At 35.1% G+C, this 25,308-nt stretch overlaps 1 protein-coding gene and 1 pseudogene across 5 annotated transcripts in view; one reads left to right on the forward strand and one right to left on the reverse strand.

Moving 5' to 3' along the window:
- The window catches only part of MAPK10 (mitogen-activated protein kinase 10), a 335,359-nt gene that overhangs the window by 141,634 nt on the left and 168,417 nt on the right, over nucleotides 1-25,308 (reverse strand). For 4 of the 5 annotated variants that reach the window (XM_066384871.1, XM_066384870.1, XM_066384869.1 and 1 more), the window contains exons 3-4: nucleotides 24,250-24,321; nucleotides 1,623-1,792 (exon numbers count right to left, since the gene is read on the reverse strand). In XM_066384871.1, the coding sequence (XP_066240968.1) occupies nucleotides 1,623-1,792; nucleotides 24,250-24,315 (236 nt within the window). In that variant the 5' untranslated portion in view covers nucleotides 24,316-24,321. Of the gene's footprint in view, nucleotides 1-1,622; nucleotides 1,793-24,222; nucleotides 24,322-25,308 lie in introns of all 5 variants that reach the window. The other variant, XM_066384872.1, reaches the window with a different exon arrangement.
- Nucleotides 23,440-23,595, forward strand: LOC136407231 (small nucleolar RNA U3; annotated as a pseudogene).

Genomic DNA, 25,308 nt, shown 5'->3' on the forward strand with positions numbered 1-25,308 from the left:
AAACCAATCTGAAAAGGCTATACACTGTTTGATTCCAGCTATTCTGGAAAAGGCAAATTTTGGACTTTTTTGTAAAAAGATCAATGGTTGTTGGAACTGGGAGTAGTGGAGGGACACAGGAGATTTTTAAGACAATTGAAATATTCTGTATGATACCATAACAATGAACACATGTTTTTGTGTTTGTTCAAACCCATGGAATATATACAACACCAAGAGTGAATTTTGATGAATATTATGGGCTTTGGTGATTATGATGAGTCAATGTAGGGTCATCAATTGTAGTAAATATACCACTCTGGTGGGAATTTTGATAATGCAGGAATCAATGCATGGAAAGTCTTTGTATCTTCTTCTTGATTTGTTGTGCACCTAAAGTTTCTCAAAAAAATGAAAGTTTTCATCTCGTTCTTTAAAAGTGTTTGTGTTTTTTCTTTGGTTTTTTTTTTTGTGTGTGTGTGTGTGTGTGACAGAGAGAGTCAGAGAAAGAGACAGATAGGGACAGACAGACAGGAAGGGAGAGAGATGAGAAGCATCAATTCTTCGTTGTGGCACCTTAGTTGTTCATTGATTGCTTTCTCCTATGTGGCTTGACTGGGGGGCTTCAGCAGAGCAAGTGACCCCTTGCTCAAGCCAGCAACCTTGGGCTCAAGCTGGTGAGCCTTGCTCAAACCAGATGAGCCCACGCTCAAGTTGGAGACCTCGGGGTCTCAAACCTGGGTCCTCCGCACCCCAGTCCAACACTATCCACTGTGCCACCACCTGGTCAGGCAAAAGTGTTTGTGTTTTTAAATGAACATTACTAATATCATAGTAATTTATATTACAAATAAAAATATTGACATACTTAAGTTTCCTTTATAAATATATGTATTTTGAATGCATGTTCTAAATTTTTACTTATAAGTGTAAGCCATAAAATTGAAAAGTATTACACTATTAAGTTTATACTAAATACATTTAATTGCTACACTAGAAGTATCTAAAAGAAATGTTTATCAATCTGATATCAGGTCAATTAGATCTTGATTTGTCATCATTTCCACTGGCTTCTCAAAAATGTCATATAAGAATAGATATCAAGGATCACAGAATCTTCCCATTTTGGAAACATTCAGCAAATATTTTAAAAATACCACTTTTCTAATAGGTAACTGAACTTTAAACATTGACCTCTAAAAGTCCCAGGGACCTTTGAGATAGAATTTATACTTCTTTTGAATATATGAAATTTTTTTTGCTAGTTATTGTATCACATACCTACTCATTTCTTATTGTGAAAAAATTCAAATAAAATTTTCTAAATATAAACCTCTGATTCTTTTGGGGTTATTTTATGGCTCTTGTATAATAAATAATTTTTTAAACCTGAAAAAATAGTCACAAATGAAGTTATACATATTGTAAACAAATGGGTAGTAGATTACAAATAATGTTCATAGTTCTATTTCTCTTTAGTAACCTGTATTTTTTTCCCTCCAAGTCATGCAACTCATTAATGGTGTGTGTGCATGTGTGTCTAATTTACATATTGTGTTATGCAATTTATTTGTGGTGTGCATGCATGTGTGTCTAGTTAACACAGGGTGTTCCATATAAAAATATAAGTTAAATCCACTTACCAAACTATTCCCTGAGCCCCAGAGCCAATAGGCTTTAGATTCTGGTAGCGCTTGAGAACTGTGAAGGTTGAATCTCCCACTTCCACACTGTAGAACTGGTTGTCAACTTTGCTTTTGCTCATGTTGTAATGTTTGGCAATATATGACACATCCACTTGTTTAGCAAATCCCTGTGAAAAAGAACAACAAAAACATGAGACAAATGAATAACTAGAATGACAAAGAGATAAAGAGAAATCTATTCTTTTAATGATTACTAGTTTTTGTCATCTATCATTATTTTATAAACCTGTATTGCACATAGAAAATGATGTATTCATCCATGTAAGATTATCTGGAGTAAAAGAGCTTAGAAAATATGTCCAAAAATTTGTTTTCAATATTAAAACTTATAATAAAATCTTAGATTAGATCTGCATAACCTTTTCTGAAATGTTTTGTTAAAACTATTTACTTATTTATGGAGCAAACACCTGCTGAACATATACTGGTCCCAGAGACAATGCTAGATACTTCAGAGGTGAACACTGTTCATCCATTACAATAGCCATTTGAGGAAGGGTAAAAGATTATATCTACATTCCTTTCTCAGAAAGAACTGAGATACAAAATAATGTGAAGATTTAATTTTTTAATTAGGTAAATTTTGATTAAATTGTATTGACTTCATTTATTCTCAATAATACCAAAAATGTTATTATCCTGCTTTAAACACTGAATAATTTCAGTCCAAATTAACATAATAATAAAATGCCATAGGATGACTTTTTATTCTTTGCAAGCTTAGATATTAAGTATCTCAATTGTTGTATCTTTTATCTTTAAGGAAAGTTCTTCCATCAATTATATTTACCAATTGAAAAACTTGTTTTCAAAATTTTAAATCATGATTTATGAATATATATAATATAAATATCCATTATTCATGATTAATGTTCACCCAGAAATGACCTTACACTATTGTACTTTATAATATTAAATCATATAGATTATATAGCTAGAAGAGATCTTACAGAATATTGCCTAACCTTGAGGTAAATATGTATGGATGCCTACCCTGTAATCATCTTCCCTCTTCTTGCTGATTTGGTTCAGGTTCTGAGTACTTGCATGTTCTGTGGTTTTCTCCCCAACCTCAACAATTGAAAGTTGAATAGTCTAAACCAGGTGTTCTCATTAGAGGTTGGCATAACCTGTAGCAGGCATTTGGGATATTTGAGGCATGCTTTTTTATGTGCTGCCTGATAGGAGATATAGTTTGTATTTAGTCGACTTATCAAACAATGATAGTTGTTCTGCAATGAGTGGGACATTTACCTTACCTGGACACTTGTTAGAAATGCAAATGCTCACTCCAACCCCACACTGGTTGAATCAGTATTTCTGTGTGGTGGGGACCAACAACCTGTTTAAGATTGTTGAGAGCCACTCACTGGAGAGGGGTTTATCCCTAAAGATTGTAAAACAAGCCACACAGCTCTGCCTGAGATATTTAGAAAGGAAACACCTATTATTCAGCAGAAATACTATTTCTGTATCTGCCTCAGGGACCACACTTAGTGTTTCTATGAACTGCCAGATTCCATTACTCATGGCACGTACAAACTGGAAACCAGTGTCCTAGTTAGGACAAGAGTTACTCTACACCTCAGCGCTATAACAGGATAAATCATTGCATCCTAGCAATTGTTCACACTCCTGAGAGGTCCCCTTAGTTTTTTCTAGGGCATATCTGCAACAGGACTTTTCTTATGATGAGGAAACTTTGTATAGACTTGGTAGTAGTTTGGTAAAATGGTTAAAACAATTTCAACAGGAAAATTTTTAGCAAAAAGAGAATTCTCAGTTAAAAAGACACAAATAAAAGCTATTCAAATGAAATGCTTAATGCCCTGACATATTTTCTAAAATAAAAGTTACTCAGTGATCTTTTATCTCCATTTCAGAGCACATAATTTCTCACAATAAGATTGAAAATCCTCATTACAATATTTGTGAATGAATTCACACACCAGGTTTTCTTTCAAGTATCCCCTTTATATTTAATTTTGAATTAAATTTTAAATAAAATCTGTAAGATAGAAAATACACTCTTGTAAGTACCTCAAGTAATGGGAAAAAGGCTTTTTTAATGTTAGCAGTAAGACAAAGGGATTAAAAATTTTCTTGGATGGCAAATGTGTTGTGTTGAAGAACTTTCCCTAGATCTCATCCATGCCTTAAGCTTACAAATCCAAATTGAGTTTTAAAATACTAAAACATATTTAATACAGTATATTTCATCCCCAATATTCATATAGCCTTCCTTGTCATGATTATAAAGTTCAAACTTCTAAGTGCCTATGAAAATATGGAAAAATGTTATCAATGCTAAAAATATTCTTCAGTTACATGGTTTAGAACAGCGGTTCTCAACCTATGGGTCGCGACCCCGGCGGGGTCACCTAAAGCCATCGGAAAATACATAATGCATATCAGATATTTACATTCTGAATCATAACTGTAGCAAAATTACAGTTATGAAGTAGCCACCAAAATTATTTTTTGGTTTGGGGTCACTGCAACATGAGGAACTGTATTGCGGGGTCACGGCATTAGAAAGGTTGAGAACCACTGGTTTAGAATATCCTTAGCTCAGGTCATATAACTTATTATTTAAACCCAAGAAGAACAAAAAACAAAGAGAGCTGATGATTAAAACCCAGAAAGGGAAAAACAAAATTCATTTTGGGAAGGCCAATAGTTCAAGACAGAGATTCTAAAGTTGTAACATGGACCAGCACTATGTGAGGAGTTTGCAAAACACACTGCTGAGACTGACTGAAAAATTTCGGATTCAGTGCAACTATGACAGGGCTAATAGTTTATATTTCTAAGAATCTCCACACTTCTAGAACGACTATTTTATTTAAATTTAATTTTTCAATTACAATTTACATTAAATATTGTTTTGTTTTAGTTTCAGGTGTACAACTAGTGGTTAGACAGTCACATACTTTACAAAGTGTCCCCTCTGATAGTTCCAGTACCTACCTGGCACCATACATAATTATTACAAAATTATTGATGATATTCCTTATGCTGTAATTTACATCCCTGTGACTATTTCATAACTATCAATTTGTACTTCTTAACTCCTTTGCCTTTTTCACCCAGCCCCCTAATTCCCTTTCCCTCTGGCAACCATCAGTCTCAGAACCACTATTTTAGAAAATAGGGGAGGTAAGACATGTCACCATTCAAAGAGGGCTATTTGGAGAGGCAAAAACTGGAAACAGTGTAGGTCAAACCAAGTAAGCAAAGGGTGTGGAAGGTAAAATTGATGTCAGAATGACTCTCTTTGGCAACAGCACATGTTTAAGTAGACATATTTCCAGAGATATGTTTTCCTACTTCATAGGTACAATATAATGACCAATATTCTCTGAATTAACTTATGAAAATAAACATTTCATGATATCTTTATAGTATATTGATACTGCTTGACCAGGAGGTGATGCAGTGGATAGAGTGTTGGCCTTAGATGCTGAGGTTCAAGAACTCGAAGTCGCCAACTTGAGCATAGTCTCATCCTGCTTGAGCGCGAGCTCACCAGCTTTAGTGTGGGGTCACTGGCTTGAGCCAGTGGGGTCATCAAAAACATGACCCCATGGTTGCCTGCTTCAGTGAAAGGTCTCTGGTTTGAGTTCAAGATCACTGGCTTGAGCAAGGGGTCATGGGCTCAGCTGGAGCCCCCGGTCAAGGAACATATGAGAAAGGAATCAATGAACAACTAAGGTGCTGCAATGAAGAATTAATGTTTCTCATCTCTCTTCCTGTCTATCTGTCCCTATCTGTCTCTCTCTCTCTGTCTTTCTCTCTGTCTCTGTCACACACAAAAGAAATTATACTAAAATCCTTGGGAAGAAAGTCTGAAATTCATAGGTATTCATAACTGCTCATCAAAATAAAAAGTTTTTTTCAGAGAATAAATTAATATGTTGATTAAGAGTTAATTACAAAGAACAAATATGTTATTTATAAAATTATAAATTACCACAGTAGTAACTTTTGAAGATCAATATGGTTTAAAATAACTATAGGTTTATAATAGTCTATTCTACTGATTGAATCATTTTAAAAAACAATTAATTCCTCCACTGAATATTAATCTTGTATATAAATGAATCAACAATTATTTATATGTGTACATAATAAAATTTTCTTTGAAAAAATTCAAAACAGCCTGACCAGGTGGTGGTGCAGTGGATAGAGCGTTGGACTGGGATGAGGAAAGACCGAGGTTCGAGACCCCGAGGTCGCCAGCTTGAGCATGGGTTCAGGTGGTTTGAGCAAAGCTCACCAGCTTGGACCCAAGGTCGCTGGCTCAAGCAAGGGGTTACTAAGTCTGCTGTAGCCCCACGGTCAAGGCTCATATAAGAAAGCAATCAATGAACAACTAAGGTGTCGCAACAAAAAACTGATGATTGATGCTTCTCATCTCTCTTCATTCCTGTCTGTCTGTCCCTATCTATCCCTCTCTCTGAATCTCTCTCTGTCTCTGTAAAAAAGTAAAAAAATAAAATAAAATAAAAACAAACTCATTTCCTTTTTATCTCCCATCTGCCAAAAAATTTTAAAGCTAAATTAAAAGAAGGCTTTCTTGTCACTGGTCATTTGATAAGCACAGAGGAAATCTGAATATAATCTGTTCTATGAAAAGACTACATTTTATGTAGACTTGTAAGAAGGGCCTTGTGCAATGAGTCCCCATCATCAATTCAATTGCTATTTATAGCTACAGAGATTTGCAAAGAAAGATGCCCATATTACTGATCTTATCCTGCAGGTGTCCAAAGCCTTGATTGAATTTTTCTCAAATTTAGCAACCTATATTCCACAAACACCACCTCCTCCCTCTTCATTTGTGCATGAATATTCTACATTACTGCTAGCAATTTCTGAGCAGAAAATATGAAGATTTACTAATTGTTAGAAGTTAAGCTTCCTTGGCTTCTTTTGAATAGTATAGCTGAAAACAGTACCATGCCTGATTAGTTCTGCACTTAATAGCTATGAATCTTTGAAGAGGTCATTTTATTCTTTCATTGATTTATCATTTGTATTCTGTGCAGTCCTAAAAAATATTTGTGCAGTTCACCACAAAAAATATAGTAACAATAAAACCATTATATCCAGTTTTAAGAACAAATGTCAAATAAAGCAGAAGCTGAGAGATGACAGTTTTATCAAAAAATTAAGTTATAACTATAAACTGCCTTGAAAACAAACCTTAGTATTGTGCTTTCAGAAGTCCAAAGGAAAAAAATGTATGGCAACACAACAAAACCATAATGAGTGGCAAGTTTTGATTCATTAACCTCAATAATTTATCATAGAAGTTCATGGGAAAGATAAAATTTTTCTAATACTTAACTTCATGAAAAATATATAATTCTTTCTATAATAAACCTGTAACAGGCAGTAGATATAATATTTTTAATCCAAGATACAGAAATATGTATCATATGACTCAAGATAATCAGTTCTCAGTAAAACGAGGGAAGAAAGGTGAACCAGTATTAATTGCTTACTTAGTAAAAGTGAACTTTGTATTCTGTTAAATACTATATTTAACACTAACAACAGCTGAGCAAAGTGGCTTGCAGAGCCGTTAATTGGCTCAAAGTCTTAGAACTACTAGTTAGTGGTCCCAATTAATATGAACTGAAGTTTGTCCAACTCCAACATACATGCTCTTTTTTTACTAAACCATTCACTAGTTCAGCTAAAATAATTTAGAAAGTGATGTGGGTTTCTTATAATAAGGTGAGCTATGGGAATAGAGCTTAAAAATCAAGAAAAATTAATACATGGTGCGTTCTTTTACTTATTGTCTCAGCCTAGAGTTTGAATTTAGCTGAACATTAAACAATTCAGGGTTGAAACAGACAATCTTGTGTTGCCAATGGAAAGCTGGATTTTCAGAACTGCGCAGAATTTAAACGGCCTAATTTCATTTATTTGTTAAATATTTTTGAGCACTTACTATATATAGCAGGCATTATTAAGGGTATTATGATATTACATTGATTTAACTCAATTAGTATAGTCAAAATAAGTTAGCATTTCCAGAAAATGAATCTCCAGGAAATCAACTAGTCAATCTGTTGGAAATTCTTTTAGGATTGTCTTTTGGATACTTTAAAAGCATCTGCCCAAAGTTGTGATTCTGCTTTTGGCACAAATGATATTGAGCTAGTCGTTCTCATAGTTATGACCAGCATATTGAGTTGCTTCATGATGCCACTCCAAGGTTGTTATACAAAGCCCACAGGAACAATGCCTGCTACTTTGCTATGTGTTCAAAGGAATGTGTCCAATTCATTTTAAATCTGAATCACATTGTTTACATATTAGTTTTAAAGGGGGATAATAGAGACAACAATACTTAATGAAATTTAGGACTAGATTTTGTTCTGACAAAAGCATATTTTTCCCACTCTGTTTCTTGAAGTGCTACTCTTTAAGGAGGACTACAGCTTGCATCTTTATAATTTTTATATGGGATGGCCCAGAGATAGTTATTCTGTAGAATCAATGACTTAAAACAAATCAGTAATACAGTGAAAACTTTAAGGCTTAATTTATGTTTAATCATTATTGCCAATTATGTAAAAAATCACATAAGAGTAATGAATAGTAACCTGACTAGGTAGTGGCACAGTGGATATAGAACGTCAGACTGGGAGGCGTAGGACCCAGGTTTGAAACCCCAAGGTCACTGGCTTGAGCACAGGCTCACTGGTTTGAGCAAGGCTCACCAGCTTGAGTCCAAGGTTGCTGACTTGAGCAAGGTGTCACTAGATCTGCTGTAGGCCCCCGGTCAAGACACATATGAGAGAGCAATCAATGAACAGCTAAGGTGCCGCAACAAAGAATTGATGCTTCTCATCTCTCTTCTTTCCTGTCTTATCTGTCCCTTTCTCTGTCTCCTCTGTCTCTGTCACACAAAAAAAGAGTAATGAATAGGAGAGCAGGCATGGCTTCACCTGCCTTTTCTTTTTATATGAAGGAAGAGAACTAGTACCATTTGAATGTCTGCTACGCATTGTGCTAATATTAGGACCAGACACTGTGCTAGGTGGCTAATAAATCATTTCTTGTAAGAATTAGTATTCTCACATGCAATTGAGAACTCTTAGACTGAGAACATTAGCAAAGGGTAGAGCCTCAACTTTTTTTTTTTATTTTTTTTTTATTTTTTATAAATTTTTATTAATGTTAATGGGATGACATTAATAATTCAGGGTACATATATTCAAAGAAAACATGTCTAGGTTATTTTGTCATTAAATTATGTTGCAAACCCCTCGCCCAAAGTCAGACTGTCCTCCGCCACAATCTATCTAGTTCTCTGTGCCCCTCCCCCTCCCCCTAACTCTCTCCCTCCCTCCTTCCCATGTCCTCCCTCCCCCCACCCTTGGTAACCACCACACTCTTGTCCATGTCTCTTAGTCTCATTTTTATGTTCCACCAATGTATGGAACCATGCAGTTCCTGTTTTTTTCTGATTTACTTATTTCACTCCTTATAATGTTATCAAGATCCCACCATTTTGCTGTAAATGATCTGATGTCATCATTTCTTATGGCTGAGTAGTATTCCATAGTGTATATGTGCCACATCTTCTTTATCCAGTCTTCTATTGAAGGGCTTTTTGGTTGTTTCCATGTCTTGGCCACTGTGAACAGTGCTGCAATGAACATGGGGCTACATGTGTCTTCACGTATCAATGTTTCTGAGGTTTTGGGGTATATACCCAGTAGAGGGATTGCTGGGTCATAAGGTAGTTCTATTTGCAGTTTTTTGAGGAACCACCATACTTTCCTCCATAATGGTTGTACTACTTTACATTCCCACCAACAGTGAATGAGGGTTCCTTTTTCTCCACAGCCTCTCCAACATTTGCTATTACCCGTCTTGTTGATAATAGCTAATCTAACAGGAGTGAGGTGGTATCTCATTGTAGTTTTGATTTGCATTTCTCTAATAACTAATGAAGCTGAGCATCTTTTCATATATCTGTTGGCCATTTGTATCTCTTCCTGGGAGAAGTGTCTGTTCATGTCCTCTTCCCATTTTTTTCTTGGATTGTTTGTTTGTTTGTTGTTGAGTTTTATGAGTTCTTTGTAAATTTTGGATATTAGGCCCTTATCTGAGCTGTTGTTTGAAAATATCATTTCCCATTTAGTTGGCTGTCTGTTTATTTTGATATCAGTTTCTCTTGCTGAGCAAAAACTTTTTATTCTGATGTAGTCCCATTCATTCATCTTTGCCTTCACTTCTCTTGCCATTGGAGTCAAGTTCATAAAATGTTCTTTAAAACCCAGGTCCATGATTTTAGTACCTATGTCTTCTTCTATGTACTTTATTGTTTCAGGTCTTATATTTAGGTCTTTGATCCATTTTGAATTAATTTTAGTACACGGGGACAGGCTGTAGTCGAGTTTCATTCTTTTGCATGTGGCTTTCCAGTTTTCCCAGCACCATTTGTTGAAGAGGCTTTCTTTTCTCCATTGTGTGTTGTTGGCCCCTTTATCAAAGATTATTTGACCATATATATGTGGTTTTATTTCTGGGCTTTCTATTCTGTTCCATTGGTCTGAGTGTCTATTTTTCTGCCAATACCATGCTGTTTTGATTATCGTGGCCCTATAATATAGTTTAAAGTCAGGTATTGTAATGCCCCCAGCTTCATTCTTTTTCCTTAGGATTGTTTTGGCTATTCGGGGTTTTTTATAGATCCATATAAATCTGATGATTTTTTGTTCCATTTCTTTAAAAAATCTCATAGGGATTTTGATGGGAATTGCATTAAATTTGTATATTGCTTTGGGTAATATGGCCATTTTGATTATATTTATTCTTCCTATCCAAGAACAAGGAATATTTTTCCATCTCATTGTATCTTTTTCGATTTCTCTTAACAATGCTTTGTAATTTTCATTATATAGGTCCTTTACGTTCTTTGTTATGTTTATTCCTAGGTATTTTATTTTTTTTGTTGCAATCGTGAAGGGGATTATTTTTTTGAGTTCGTTTTCTAATATTTCATTGTTGGCATAGAGAAAGGCTATGGACTTTTGTATGTTAATTTTGTATCCTGCGACCTTACTGTATTGGTTTATTGTTTCTAATAATCTTTTTGTGGAGTCCTTCGGGATTTCGATGTATAGGATCATATCATCAGCAAAAAGTGATACCTTTACTTCTTCTTTTCCGATATGGATGTCTTTTATTTCTTTGTCTTGTCTGATTGCTCTGGCCAGAACTTCTAGCACTATGTTAAATAAGAGTGGAGAGAGTGGACAACCCTGACTTGTTCCTGATTTAAGGTAGAAAGTCCTCAGTTTTATGCCGTTTAATAGGATGTTGGCTGATGGTTTATCATATATGGCCTTTATCATGTTGAGATATTTTCCTTCTATACCCATTTTGTTGAGAGTCTTAAACATAAAATTGTGTTGTATTTTATCAAAAGCCTTTTCTGCATCTATTGATAAGATCATGTGGTTTTTGTTCTTTGTTTTGTTGATATGGTGTATTAAGTTAACCGTTTTGCGTATGTTGAACCATCCTTGAGATTCTGGGATGAATCCCACTTGATCATGATGTATTATTTTTTTAATATGTTGTTGTATTCGATTTGCCAGTATTTTGTTTAGTATTTTAGCATCTGTATTCATTAGAGATATTGGTCTGTAGTTTTCTTTCTTTGTGCCATCCTTGCCAGGTTTTGGTATGAGGGTTATGTTGTCCTCATAAAATGTGTTTGGAAGTATTGCTTCTTCTTCAATTTTTTGGAAGACTTTGAGTAGAATAGGAACCAAGTCTTCTTTGAATGTTTGATAGAATTCACTAGTATAACCGTCTGGGCCTGGACTTTTATTTTTGGGGAAGTTTTTAATAGTTTTTTCTATTTCCTCCCTGCTGATTGGTCTGTTTAGGCTTTCTGCTTCTTCATGACTCAGTCTAGGAAGGTTGTATTGTTCTAGGAATTTATCTATTTCTTCTAGATTGTTGTATTTGGTGGCATATAATTTTTCATAGTATTCTACAATAATTCTTTGTATATCTATGATGTCTGTGGTGATCTCTCCTCTTTCATTTTGGATTTTGTTTATTTGAGTCCTGTGCCTTTTTTCCTTGGTGAGTCTTGCCAAGGGTTTGTCAATTTTGTTGATCTTTTCAAAGAACCAGCTCCTTGTTTTATTGATTTTTTCTATAGTTTTTCTGTTCTCTATTTCATTTATTTCTGCTCTGATTTTTATTATCTCCTTTCTTCGGCTGGTTTTGGGTTGTCTTTGTTCTTCTTTTTCTAGTTCCTTAAGGTGTGAAGTTAAGTGGTTTACTTCGACTCTCTCTTGTTTGTTCATATAGGCCTGAAGTGATATGAACTTTCCTCTTATTACTGCTTTTGCTGCATCCCAGAGATTCTGATATGTCGTATTTTCATTTTCATTTGTCTGTATGTATCTTTTGATCTCTGCGCTTATTTCTTCTTTGACCCATTCATTTTTTAGAAGTATGTTGTTTAGTTTCCACATTTTTGTGGGTTTTTCCCCCTCTTTTTTGCAGTTGAATTCTAGTTTCAAGGCTTTATGATCAGAAAATATGCTTGGTACAAATTCAATTTTTCTAAATTTGCTGATATTGTCTTTGTGGCCCAACATATGGTCAATTCTTGAGAATGTTCCATGTACACTAGAGAAAAATGTATACTCTGTCGCTTTGGGATGAAGTGTCCTGTAGATGTCTATCATATCCAGGTGTTCTAGTATTTCGTTTAAGGCCACTATGTCTTTGTTGATTCTCTGTTTGGATGACCGATCTAGAGCCGTCAGCGGTGTATTGAGGTCTCCAAGTATGATTGTATTTTTGTTAGTTTTTGTTTTAAGGTCAATAACTAGCTGTCTTATATATTTTGGTGCTCCTTGGTTTGGTGCATATATATTAAGGATTGTTATGTCTTCTTGATTCAACTTCCCCTTAATCATTATGAAATGACCATTTTTGTCTCTGAGTACTTTTTCTGTCTTGTAGTCAGCATTATTAGATATGAGTATTGCTACACCTGCTTTTTTTGGGGTGTTGTTTGCTTGGAGTATTGTTTTCCAGCCTTTCACTTTGAATTTGTTTTTATCCTTATTGTTGCTTAGATGTGTTTCTTGTAGGCAGCATATAGTTGGATTTTCTTTTTTAATCCATTCTGCTACTCTGTGTCTTTTTATTGGTAAGTTTAATCCATTTACATTTAGTGTAATTATTGACACTTGTGGGTTCCCTACTGCCATTTTATAAATTGCTTTCTGTTAGTTTTGTATCTAGTTTGATTCTTCACTTTTGTTTTTCTATCATTTGTTTTTGTTTGTTTCTGTTCCATACTTCTTTCCTCTGTTGCTACCTTTTTTAAGTCAAGTGTTTTTGTGGTGGTTTTTTCAAGGGTGGTTACCATGAAGTAATGAAAAGGGTACCTACCATATTCATTGTAGTACCCTATCTTATAAGTATTTCTGCACTTCATCGTCCTTTGCTACTGTTAATCTCCATCCTCTCCCCCCTTTTTTTCCTTTGTTGTCACAGTTTAAGTTTGGTTTTATTGTGTTCTTGGTGGAGCTGTTACTTGTGGTGTTGTTTTCTTTTGTTCTTTGAATCTGGTTGGAAAACCCCCTTTAGTATTTCCTGAAGTGGGGGCTTTCTGCTGATAAATTCTCTCATTTTTTCTGTATTTGTGAATGTTTTTATATCTCCTTCATACTTGAAGGATAGCTTTGATGGGTATAGTATTCTTGGCTGAAAGTTCCTCTCTTTCAGGGCTTTAAATATTGGGGTCCACTCTCTTCTAGCTTGTAGAATTTCTGCTGAGAAATCTGATGATAATCTAATAGGCCTTCCTTTATATGTTGTACTCTTCTTTTCCCTGGCTGCCTTGAGAATTTTTTCTTTGTCATTGGTTTGTGTCATCTTTATTATGATGTGCCTTGGAGTGGGTTTGTTGGGGTTAAGAAAACTCGGTGTTCTGTTTGCTTCTTGAACTTGAGGCTTTAGTTCTTTCCACAGGCTTGGGAAATTCTCGTCTATTATTTGTTTGAGTATATTCTCCATTCCATTTTCTTTTTCTTCTCCCTCTGATATACCTATTATTCTTATGTTATTCTTTCTGATGGAGTCAGACAATTCCTGTAGGGCTTTCTCGTTTTTTATTATTTTTGAGTCTCTTTCTTCTTCTCTCTGTTGTGCCTCAAGTTGTTTGTCTTCTATTTCACTAATCCTATCTTCAATCTGGGCTGTTCTGTTAGCTAAGCTTGTTACCTCGTTTTTCAGCTCGTGAATTGAGTTTTTCATTTCTGTTTGATTTGTTTTTATAGTTTCAATTTCCTTGGTAATATATTCTTTGTGTTCATTGAGTTGTTTTCTGATCTCCCTATATTGCCTTTCTGTGTTTTCTTGTATATCTCTGAGTATTTTTAAGATTTCTATTTTAAATTCTCTGTCATTTAGCTCCAAGGCTTCCAATATGTTAAATCTTTTCTCCATAGATTTTTCCACATCTATTTGTGTTACCTCTCTTTCTTTTGTATCCATAATATTCGATTTCCTTTTTCTTATCGGCATCTGAGGGTGGTCTTGTTGATAGCACTAATTAGAATTAATAAGGAGTAAAAAGTAAAAATAAAAAAAAAATAAATAAATAAAGGTAAAACACCCCACAAAAAAAAAACAGTAATAATTTATTATTTCCCCCTTTTTTCTTTCTTCTCTTTCCCTCCTCTCCCCTCCTCAGGGAAATATCGTGCCTATAATGGAGGGCCTGATTTGGGGTGAAGAGTTCAAGGGGCAAAAAAAGGGAGTAGGGACCTACTAAATGCAAAAAAAAAAAAAAAAGAAAGAAAAAAAAAGGAAGAAAATCTTAGACAAGCATAAGATGATTTGCTTGTAAGTGATGGTCAACTAAGAGATATAATGAGAGGGATAAGAGGGAACCAGAGAAAAGGACCAAAAAAGAATAATAAAGAAGAAAAAAATAAAAATAATAAGTAAAAATCTGTTGTATTAAGTGGAGCGAAGACTAAATACAATGGAGACCTTGGGTTGGGAGGACCCAAAATGCCTCAAAAATAAACAAACAAGAAAAAAATAAAAACAAAAGCAAAAAAGAAAAATAAAGCCAAAAAATGCCTTGAGTCCCAAATTAACTAATTTGTTTGTGATTGAGGATTAAATGGGAGGAAAGTAAAATGAGAAAAGAAAAAACGAATAGAAAGGAAAAAATAAGAAAAAGAGAAAAATGAAGGAAGAAATAAAATAGGAAGAGAAAAAAAACAAAGCAAGACAAAAAAAAACAAAAGAGGAGAGAGTGAGAGTTAAGTGTTTTGGAGTATAACCTTAAAGGAGGGTGAGGATGAAGAAGAGAAATAAAATGTAACACTCATGGGTAGTGTAGTTCAAGAAAAGGGAAGCATAAGATGGGCAGAGAATAGAAGGACCGAGGTGGAGGAAATAAAGGCAATAAGATAGAAGAAACAAACAACAACGACAAAAAAAGAATTAGTGGAACAAGTTGTAAAGTCTGTGGATTTTTCTTGATTTTGAGAGGTTAACTTCTTCCTTTATCTTTTCTCTCCCTCTTCCTGGTCGGTGACTCTGTACCCCAGGCTCTGCCCCTGTGTCACACTTAGGTAGGGATTTGCAGTTGATGGGATTCTATGGTAATGTCATATAATTGGCTTTAGTCTTGCTGGTAGTCAAGGCTTGTTGGCATTTGCAGGGTCCAATGATGAGAGAGTTTGCTTTCCTGGATTCTCTCTCCTAGTCCCCCCTTTCTGAATTAGCAGCCTGGTGATCCAGCTATAAGGCTGCCACTGCTTCTGTCTGGGGAGTAAGAGGCTCAAAGAGCTGGGAAATCCCCACTCTATCCCCACTCAGTGCAAAGCTTTGGGAAAGGCTCTGGCAGTCAGGGCCTCCAGTGTAATCAGGCGGGGGTGGGAGTCAATTGTTGTCAAGGTGACTGTTCAGCGCCTATCATTCAGTTGGACCTCTCAACCCAGGCTTTCCACACTTTGTAGCCTGTTTTTGCTGGGAAGAAGAGGCACTAGTCTCTGCTTGCGACTAGTGTAGTATAGATCTTATTATCTGCCAAGTCCTTCTTGTTAGCGTTTATCCCTGAATATGGAGGCTCTATCAATCAGAAGTTGCCCCCGCCCCTTTAGCGAGAGGCACTAAAAAATATCACGCCTCTTGTCTTGGATCGCTGAACTGAGAGAGATCTTATCAATTAGAACCGAGGGTGCGCAGATTTCATGGGTTAAACTAATTTCAGTGATTGGGTCGCAGCTGTGCTCCCGAAGGTATTTTAGGCTGCCTGCGCGCGCCCCTCCCCCAACGCTTGATTGTTAGCTTGAATGGCTGGGTGAGGTGCCCCGCCCACGGAGAGAATCTCCCAAGCCTCTCCCGCTCGCCCTGCCGCCGGCGGCTGGATCGCACCAGGCGCAGGACAATGGGGCCCCCTGGGTGTGCGGGCCAGTAGGGCGCTCTGGACGCGTGGAATGCCCAGGGCACGCGCACGAATGGGGCGCTCCGGGCACCGGTGGCTGGCGACTCTCACTCGTAGTGCGCGGGCCACTGGGAACGTAAGCGGTGCTCACTCTGCAACCGGACCGGGCGCGCCCCGCGGCTCGTGGCGGCACGGCTCGCGGCGGCTCGCGGCTCCCGAGTGTGGGCCAACTCACCCCAGGCGCACCTCCTCGCGGCTTGAATGAACGTCCCTGCGGTAGCTTCCTCCACACCCTCGTCTCTCAGATTCAAGTGATAACAGTCCTTTTGCTATCAGTTTGTGTGGAATTCCGGAATGCTCCGAGGATAGATTTTTCTGTTTCTAGTTGATAAATTTGTTGTGATTTAGGGGAGAGCTGTCGGACGCGCTGCTCACGGCGCCATTTCCATGACGTCACTCCCCGAGCCTCAACTTTTATCTGAAAATCCTGATTGTGAGTTTTGGGCAATTTTTTTACAACCTTAGCCTTAGTGTCCTTCTTTATGATATAAGGTAATCTACTTCCTTTCTTTTAAAAAAAAATTTTTTTTATTTATTCATTTTAGAGAGGAGAGAGAGAGAGAGAAAAGGCGGAGGAGCAGGAAGCATCAACTCCCATATGTGCTCTGACCAGACAAGTGCAGGGTTTTGAACCGACGACCTCAGTGTTCCAGGTCAACGCCTCATCCACTGCACCACCACAGATTAGGCCTATCTGCTTTGTTTCTTTAGTAAGACTGTTAAATGAGGTCATTTCTGTAAAGTTCTTAGAATGATATAAGCTTATAGAAAATTCTGAACAAAGCTCATTATTATTACTATAATTATTATTATCAAAGAGTTAGATAATATTTAAAGATATAACTAATTAATAGTTTTGGCATGTTTCTACCCAAAAGTTGACTAAGCCATAATGCTATCACAAGGCATTATGACACTGCTATAAAATCAACATGTAACCCACAAGGATCAGAACAGTCAGGTGATAAAATGCTTCCTTTATGTGTCTTCATTTATGGTAGAAAAGTGCTCTATGAATACCCATGTGCTCTGCCACATTTCTCATCCTCCCTTGCAATCTTATTGGGGCCATGTAACTATTGCTGGCAAATGAACTGCACCAGAAGTAGCCAATGTCACCTCAATGCAGAGGTAATCAGGGGATGTATCTCTACAATCCATCACTTTCCACACACTGGCATCTTAGCTGGTATGTCACAAGATGGCAAGAACCTAAATTTCTGAAACACACAATGGCGGAAGCTATAATTCTTGAGTTACCAGACAGATGAGAACCCTTGGTAACATATGCTAACTTTTGTATAAAGGAAATAAACTTTCATTTGGGTAAGTCACCTAGACTTGAGATCTATCTATTGCTGTAGCATGTTTTTCATTCATCAAATATTATTTTGGTCTTACAATGCACCAAACAATGTTCTAGGCACGAAGAATATAGGGCTTCTGCCATCATGAAGTTTAATATTAAAATTTTCCTTTAGAGCATCGAATTTAGAACACTAGCTTCATTATCACAATGATCTAAACTATTAAGTTAATCATACTAAATTCTATACCTTTTGAGGTACATATTCCCAATTTGTCTACAGTAAAAAAGAAAACAACAAAAAAAGTACAAAATACCAAAAATAAGTCATATTATACAATCAAGGCAGATCAAAATCCCCAGATGAATAAATAATAGCTAATTTAAAAATAAAACTTTCTCAGGATGGGAGTAAAAGGTATGTTCCATGGTAAGGACAGTGAAAAATCATTTAAGAATCAAAACATTTAAATTAGTTATCTGGATTTCATTAAATTATCTCTAAAATATATATATTGATATTTTTAGAAGGGAAAATTAGAGCTTATCAAATGCTACCTTTAAGAATACGAAACACTACTGCCTTGTTTTCATTTACACAATAAAGAACATTATTCTTAAAACCCATATAATCATATTATTATCATTCTTTCTTTTTATAATTATAAAAAGATATAATTAGTATCTAAGTTTAGTAATTCTCCATTTTCCAAAGTCTTGGTTTTCATCTCTTTGAATATATATATTTTTAGCTGCCTTGACTGTTTTTGGTATGAGTTAAAGATGTAAATAGAAGATATGCAACCAAATAAATATTCACCTTTAGAGAAGATGAGCAAAAGAATGTTGAATGACACACACATTCCAGATTAGAACTGATTTTGGAAACCAGAACCAAAATGGATATTATTCTTCTTAATTTACTGAAAAATTCACTCTTTGTTTATCATGTACCTCAACCTCAGATAAAACCTGTGCAGAAAAGCAAATTACCACTTAAAGTATCCTGAAATTTCCAAAGACTGAAAGAGAAAAACATTGTACTAAAAAATAGTAAGTCAAAGGAGATTAGTAATTTTGCTAAAGAATAAGCTTTCACTTATTTAAAACAGCCATCATCTGTGGCTAGGAAAATTATTGCATACATACACATAATTATTAGAGTCATAAAATAAAATTTAATTAACTAGTCCAGGCATCTAGTAGTGTTTTCTATCTATTAAAAAAAAAAAGTATTGTTTTAACTAGAAATAGTCAACATGGTCTGTCTTGGCTATCATGTATATCAAAAAACAAGGTGCTAGAATAAAAACCAGTAAAAATTAGTCTGACCAGATGGAGGTGCAGTAGATAGAGCATCAGACTAGGATGCAGAAGATCCAGATTTGAAACCCCGAGGTCATCAGCTTGAGCACGGGCTCTTCCAGCTTGAGCACAAGCTCACCAGCTTGAGTGTGTGTGTGTGTGTGGGGGGGGGGGGTCGCTGGCTTGAATCCAAATGTCTCTGGCTTGAAGCTCAAGGTCACTGGCTTGAGCACGGAGTCACTCATTCTGCTGTAGGCCCTCCCCCCCCCCCTCCACCCCGTTAAGGCACATATGAGAAAGCAATCAATGAACAACTAAGGTGCCACAACGAAGACTTGATGCTTCTCATCTCTCTCCCTTCCTGTCTGTCTGTCCCCATCTGTCCCTCTATCTATCTCCCTGTCTCTATCACAAAATAAAAAAAAACAGTAAAAACTCAAATACTGAAGAAAACTTTTGACAATAACAACTCCAGAATAACCCTGCTACTTTTTCATATTGCCAGTAATGTTTTAAACCTTATATATCACAATCATCTTTTGGAATTTATATAAAAGTCTTCTTTTATTTTCTACCAGTGACCAATGGACTCTTAGGCTTCTTTCCATATTATTATAGTATTTCAGATTTATTTAGTTGTTACTTCAGTCAAAACACTGTATACCAATAAAAGAGTTTTTAAAAAGTTCAGAATAGAACTAGGAAAAGACCTTTTAGTATAATGGCCAACAACACCAGAATAAAACATGATTGGATAATGCCTTCTAGTAATTAATGGTGTTGTGAAGACTAAGCAAGATAAAATCTTAATGAAGTATTCACATATAGAAAGCATTTAGTAAGTATTGGAGGTTTGGGGTTTTTCTGATTCATTACTGTTTAGCCCGTAGTTATCACTGAGGTCTTTAGCTTAAAGATAAATAAGTCTTCTTTATGTTTTCAAGCCTAGCCACTCTCTACTGTGCTTTAAACCAGGCAGTGTGCTCTTTGAAAGAAAAAACATTATCATTCATCCTGTATCCCTAATTTCTACAAGTTACAAGTACATATTATAGATACTCAGTAAAAATGTACTGAACAAATAAATGGAGGAATCAAATAATCAGTCTATGCACAGATATCTCCTTGCACAGAAAATGTAAGGAGGAATAAAGAGTTCTTGTGGCATAACCGAAAAGAAGCCCACTGAGCTCAGTTTCTTTACTTCTAGTGCTACTTAAACTTATAATTGCTGATTCATTAATATGAACCTTCTATGTCTCAGACTTTCACAAATCAAGAAATCATTTTAAACGGTTCATAACTAACTCAAGCATAATTAAACATTTAGAAAGGACAATAAGTTAATAACTTTTAAATAAATGTTTGGTTAACACTGTTTTGTGATTACCAAAATAACCAAAATGCAATGAAATCTCTTAGTAATACAGTTACAAGGTATTAAGATGTTGAGAAACTGACTTGATTTTGAAAGTCAAGCAAACAAATTTCTACTTGGGAAGTGGTGTTTTTCTATTTTTCTCTACCCTCTTTTATTCAAAAAGCATTTATTGAACATTTTCTGAACTAAAACAGATTTCTAGGCTTGGCAATCAAAGATGAGGATGCCCCAATATTGCCCCCAAAGTGGTCACCATTGAGTGAGGAAAATACAAACCTGCACAACTAATTAGGATCTGATAAATGCTGTAGATGCCAGTGGGTGTGCTGGCAGTTTACAACACATATTATCTCTCTATGTCTATATTCCCTGGTTAAAACCCTGACCCTGCAGTTCACTACAGCAGAGTTCCAAAAATAGCACTTTTCACAAAGTTTTTAAAATTCATAGAATGAAATTTAACAGCCCCATACTTCTTTGTTCAATTGAGAATAGAGGATTAAGAGTTTTTCCACTTTCAGTTCCCTATAGGTCCACGTTTTTGTAAAATACTCATATCAGTGCAAAATAAAGATTATCCTTTTATTGTCTAACACTTCAAAGACAAATTTCTCTCCAGAATATAATGAGAAACTTCTTGCCTGCAAAACTTGCTTGATAGGCTTATAACAACAACAACATTAATAAGAGCAGTTAGAAAGTTTAATAAATTTAATCTTCAAACACTTCATTTAAGAAATAAAATTAATGCTATTACAGATAATATACATCTTTTCTTTTGATGAATAACTCTCTGGGTAAGTTTAAATTTCTACATTTTCTGTGGTTTCTCATTGACAATAGCAAAAAAATTAGAAATGTGACAAAATTTTGAAAAGCCACAGATTAAGATTCAAATGGCCTGAATTCTGGATACACTTGATCACTAATTAATTGTTGACAAATTTAAGGTCTCTTTGTATTGTCTCTGTTGCTAGTAATTGGGAACAACCTAACTCTACTGGTGATCAGATAAAACACTATAGCACAAGTATCAATGACATGTCTCATGAAATGCAAAGCTTCCAAAGAACACAGTTTGAGAGTAAACCTAGTATATTATTCTGTCTCTAAAAAAAAAATTATTTTCTTTAAACTGCTAAAGTAATGAATGATGTATAGAACTACAAGAGAGAAAAAATAAAAAAAAATTAAAAAATTAAAAAAGAGAGAAAAAATAAAAGTTATTATCAAATAAATATTCTACATGCAAAGTAAATGAAACTCTCTGAGTCCCATTTAGAAATATTCTGCTTACTATGATATCTTTAGATTTTTTTTAAGTTATAGAATATGCATGTATATTTTCTAGGTATTGAAAGCTCATAGTAATCAAAAAAAATTTCAGAGTCACTAAGAAAGGTCATGCTTCACTTCTCTCTATTCTTTTGCTTTGAAAGAGCTTCTATAGAACTAGACATTCTTCTATATACTGTATTTATTCAAATATCAGGAGCTAATTTAAAAAATAACTTCAAACTATACAAAGAATCTTTTGGATAAAAAAAATAGCTGACTTTTTAATATTTCTATTGATAATTTTTAAACTTTATTTTTAACCTTGAAATATGTAAAACATGAACTTAGATTTTCTGTTTGCTGTTCATTTTTTAAGTGTTAATGTCCATCATAAATGGCTAGTATCTTGGAGGCTAAGGAAATAGCTCACAGTCACACAACTTGCAAGAGGTAGGGCCCAGAAATTTATGCATTTTTCCTCCAGAGAACTGTCACAGTTGCAACTAATAACATAAACATATATCATTTACTCATTCATTAGGCACATATCTGGTAAAAGCTTACTCCCTGTCAGATACTATTGTTAGACCTACAGAACAACAGTACGCAAACAAGACAAAACTCTAACAATGTGCTGGGAAATGTTCAACATTCCAGGGGTTTTGGTGGGAGAGGACTTATTGAAGCAATTACTTACTTACACAATATGATATCTCTTTTATGACAGATTTTAATTTACCAATAGGTCATCATTGAACTTTGAGTTGGGAAACAGATATGTACAATCCACAGTTGTGAGCCTATGATAGCTGGCTCCAACACACCACTGAAAAACTTTCCGCCTAACGGAAAAATGCATTTTATTGGAGAGAGAGAAGCATACCCTTCACACATACAGCATATTAGATACTGAAAAGTGTTAAAAAAAGGAAAAAAGAAAGGCAAAGAAGTTGACTAAACAATGAGGGATAGCAAGAGGTCATTTTAAATAGGATAATCAGGAAAACCCCTTTTAAAGAATGACATTTGATCAAAGCCCTAAAGGTGGTAAAGGGGTGGGCCAAGTGGATAATAAAGGAATAACATTTCAGAGGGAGGTCTCTAGGGACTGGATGGTAAAGGCTTGAATATTTATTATAAGGATTTTAGTTTTTACCATAAGTAAGATGGGAAAACATCGAAAGGTATTTCAGGGTTTTGTTTTGTTTTTAGCCGAGGTATGACATAATCTCACATGTATTTTTCAAATATCATGCTTGCTGTTTTGAGAGTAAACCTTTTGGAGGTAAGCTAAATTGGAAGCTCTTGCACTAATCCAGGCAAGAGGTAATGCTAGCATGGACCAGGGTGGTAATGGAGAGAATGGTAAGAAATGGTGATATTCCAGATATATTTTGAATGTAGAGCAAACAAAATTTGCTGGCAGTTTCTATGTGAAATGTTACCTAAACATGGTTTCAAAAATATTGTTCTAAGCTACTGGAAAGATGGATTTTGTATTTACTGAATAGCAGCAGAGAAATTTTGGAGGAAGGATCATGGCCTGGTATGGAATATGTATAGTTTGATATGCCTATTAGACATCTAAATGGAGATGTAGAACAGGCATATGAACCTGCAAGTCTGGTTTTGGGGAAAGATTTGGGTTGGAGATATAATTGCAAGGTTATTCAACATATAAATAATAATTAAAACATTGGGACTTGATTAAGAAACCAGAAGAGTGAATGTAATCTTAATAGAGTTGATATGAATACAAGAGAGCAGACTCTTACTTGGTCCATTCACACTACCAACCACTGTTGCCACATTCTTATTGTTCATTATAGGTTAAATTAATTTATTAAATTTATTATTTATTTGTCATTATTGTTGTTTAGATTTTATTGCTAACTACTGGATGGACTGGATATCAGCAAACTGAGCACCACCTGCATTTTATTACATACGAAAGACTATACTTTCAGGGATCATTTCTATAGTTTGTTTATTACATACGAGTACTGGAGCTACTCTACCTAGGGCTCTTCAGTCCTTAAGATGAGAAATAATAACAGAGACTTCACCTTTTTTTTTTCTGAAGTGAGAAGTGGGGAGGCAGAGAGACAGACTCCCACATGTGCCTGACCAGGATCCACCTGGCAAGCCCACTAGGGGGCGATGTTCTGCCCATCTGGGGCATTGCTCCATTGCAACTGGAGCCATTCTTACACCTGAGGCAGAGGGCATGGAGCCATCCTCAGCACCCAGGCCAACTCTGCTCCAATGGAGCCTTGGCTGTGGGAGGGGAAGAGAGAGATAGAGAGAAAGGAGAGGGGAAGGGATGGAGAAGCAAATGGCACTTCTCCTGTGTGCCCTGGCCAGGATTCAAACCCAGAACTTCCATATGCCAGGCCAGCACTCTACCACTGAGCCAACCAGCCAGCGATGAGACTTCACCTTTTTTGATCATTAAAACTTCATTTCACGGTTTTGAAAAGAAATATTAAAAATTTTAAATATAAGTGAAACCTAATAAGAAATCACTTTATACAGTAACTAAATACTATATTTATAATCATTAAAAAGAATTATCTTCATTCTTATTTTAACTTAAAGGAATTAGGAAAGAAGAAACATCTAAGTATCCACCTCTATTTCTTAAGCTACATTTAACATTACATAAATACTAAATTTGGTGTGTAATACGTGCAAGATGGAATGGCAAATGGAAATACAAGGGAATATACTGTACCTTGTTTTACCTGTAAGGAACACACACCTGACAAAAGGCAATTTTCACATCCAAGGTTGGTTCACTGCAGTAGTACAATAAATGGAGGCTCATAAATACCTACAGGAAAAAAAAAAAAGGAGCTATGAATTTCCAAATCAACTAATCATCTATTATTTAATAGTATAAACTTTAGTATAATTTAGTATAATTTGAATTATACAAAAGGTATCATGCACAACATAGTTTAGCATAATTCTTATTCAGACCACTACTAGATACTTTTCACAAATTGTCAATATGAAATAATACAATAAGGTAAAAATGACCCATCTTCTATAATGATCAAGATCATCACAATCATAAAGACTACATATAAGAAATTGAATATATTTAATAAATTAAAGTTAAGTATATCTATTATACAGCACTTTCAGTACTAGGCACCTAATTTAAAAATTTTCAAGTATATTCTCAAAAGGATATATATAAGGATGTTTATTATAGAAAAAAAGGACTATTAAATAAAATGTAATCTATAATAAAATTACATTCAGGAATTGGAATAATTGAATTAGAACTTAAGAGATCAACATAAATTTTTTTCAAACATGATATTGAACAGGAGGAAAAACAACTTTCAAAAGAGTATGAAAATTACTATATTATTAATGTAAAATTTTAAAATATACAAAAGGATATATACATTGCTTTGTTATATAACTATATAACCATAGACTAAAGAAAATAGGGCACTATGTTTATATCTGTTAAACCTTGGTGGTAAATACAAATATTTCAGTTATACTCTGTTCTGTATGTTAGAAATACTTTACAATTCTGTAACTTTTTAAGGAGAGGATAAAATTATTTGATGGTATAGGTAAATGCTAAATTAGGCACTGGCTTACTTAAGAATTATGAGGCAGCATCAGAGAAATCCAATGAAATCTCATTCAGTTCAATTAAACATATTTTGCTGAATAGTAATTGTGTGCATGACACAATTCTGTAAGATTAAAGAATGTTACATTTTTACAGTTTTTAAAGTTACTTATTGATTTGAGAGAGAGAGAAAGATCCGTTTGTCATTCCACTTATTTATGC

This window comes from Saccopteryx leptura, chromosome 5 (genome assembly GCF_036850995.1).
Source record: "Saccopteryx leptura isolate mSacLep1 chromosome 5, mSacLep1_pri_phased_curated, whole genome shotgun sequence".
Classification (NCBI taxonomy): Eukaryota; Metazoa; Chordata; class Mammalia; order Chiroptera; family Emballonuridae; genus Saccopteryx; species Saccopteryx leptura.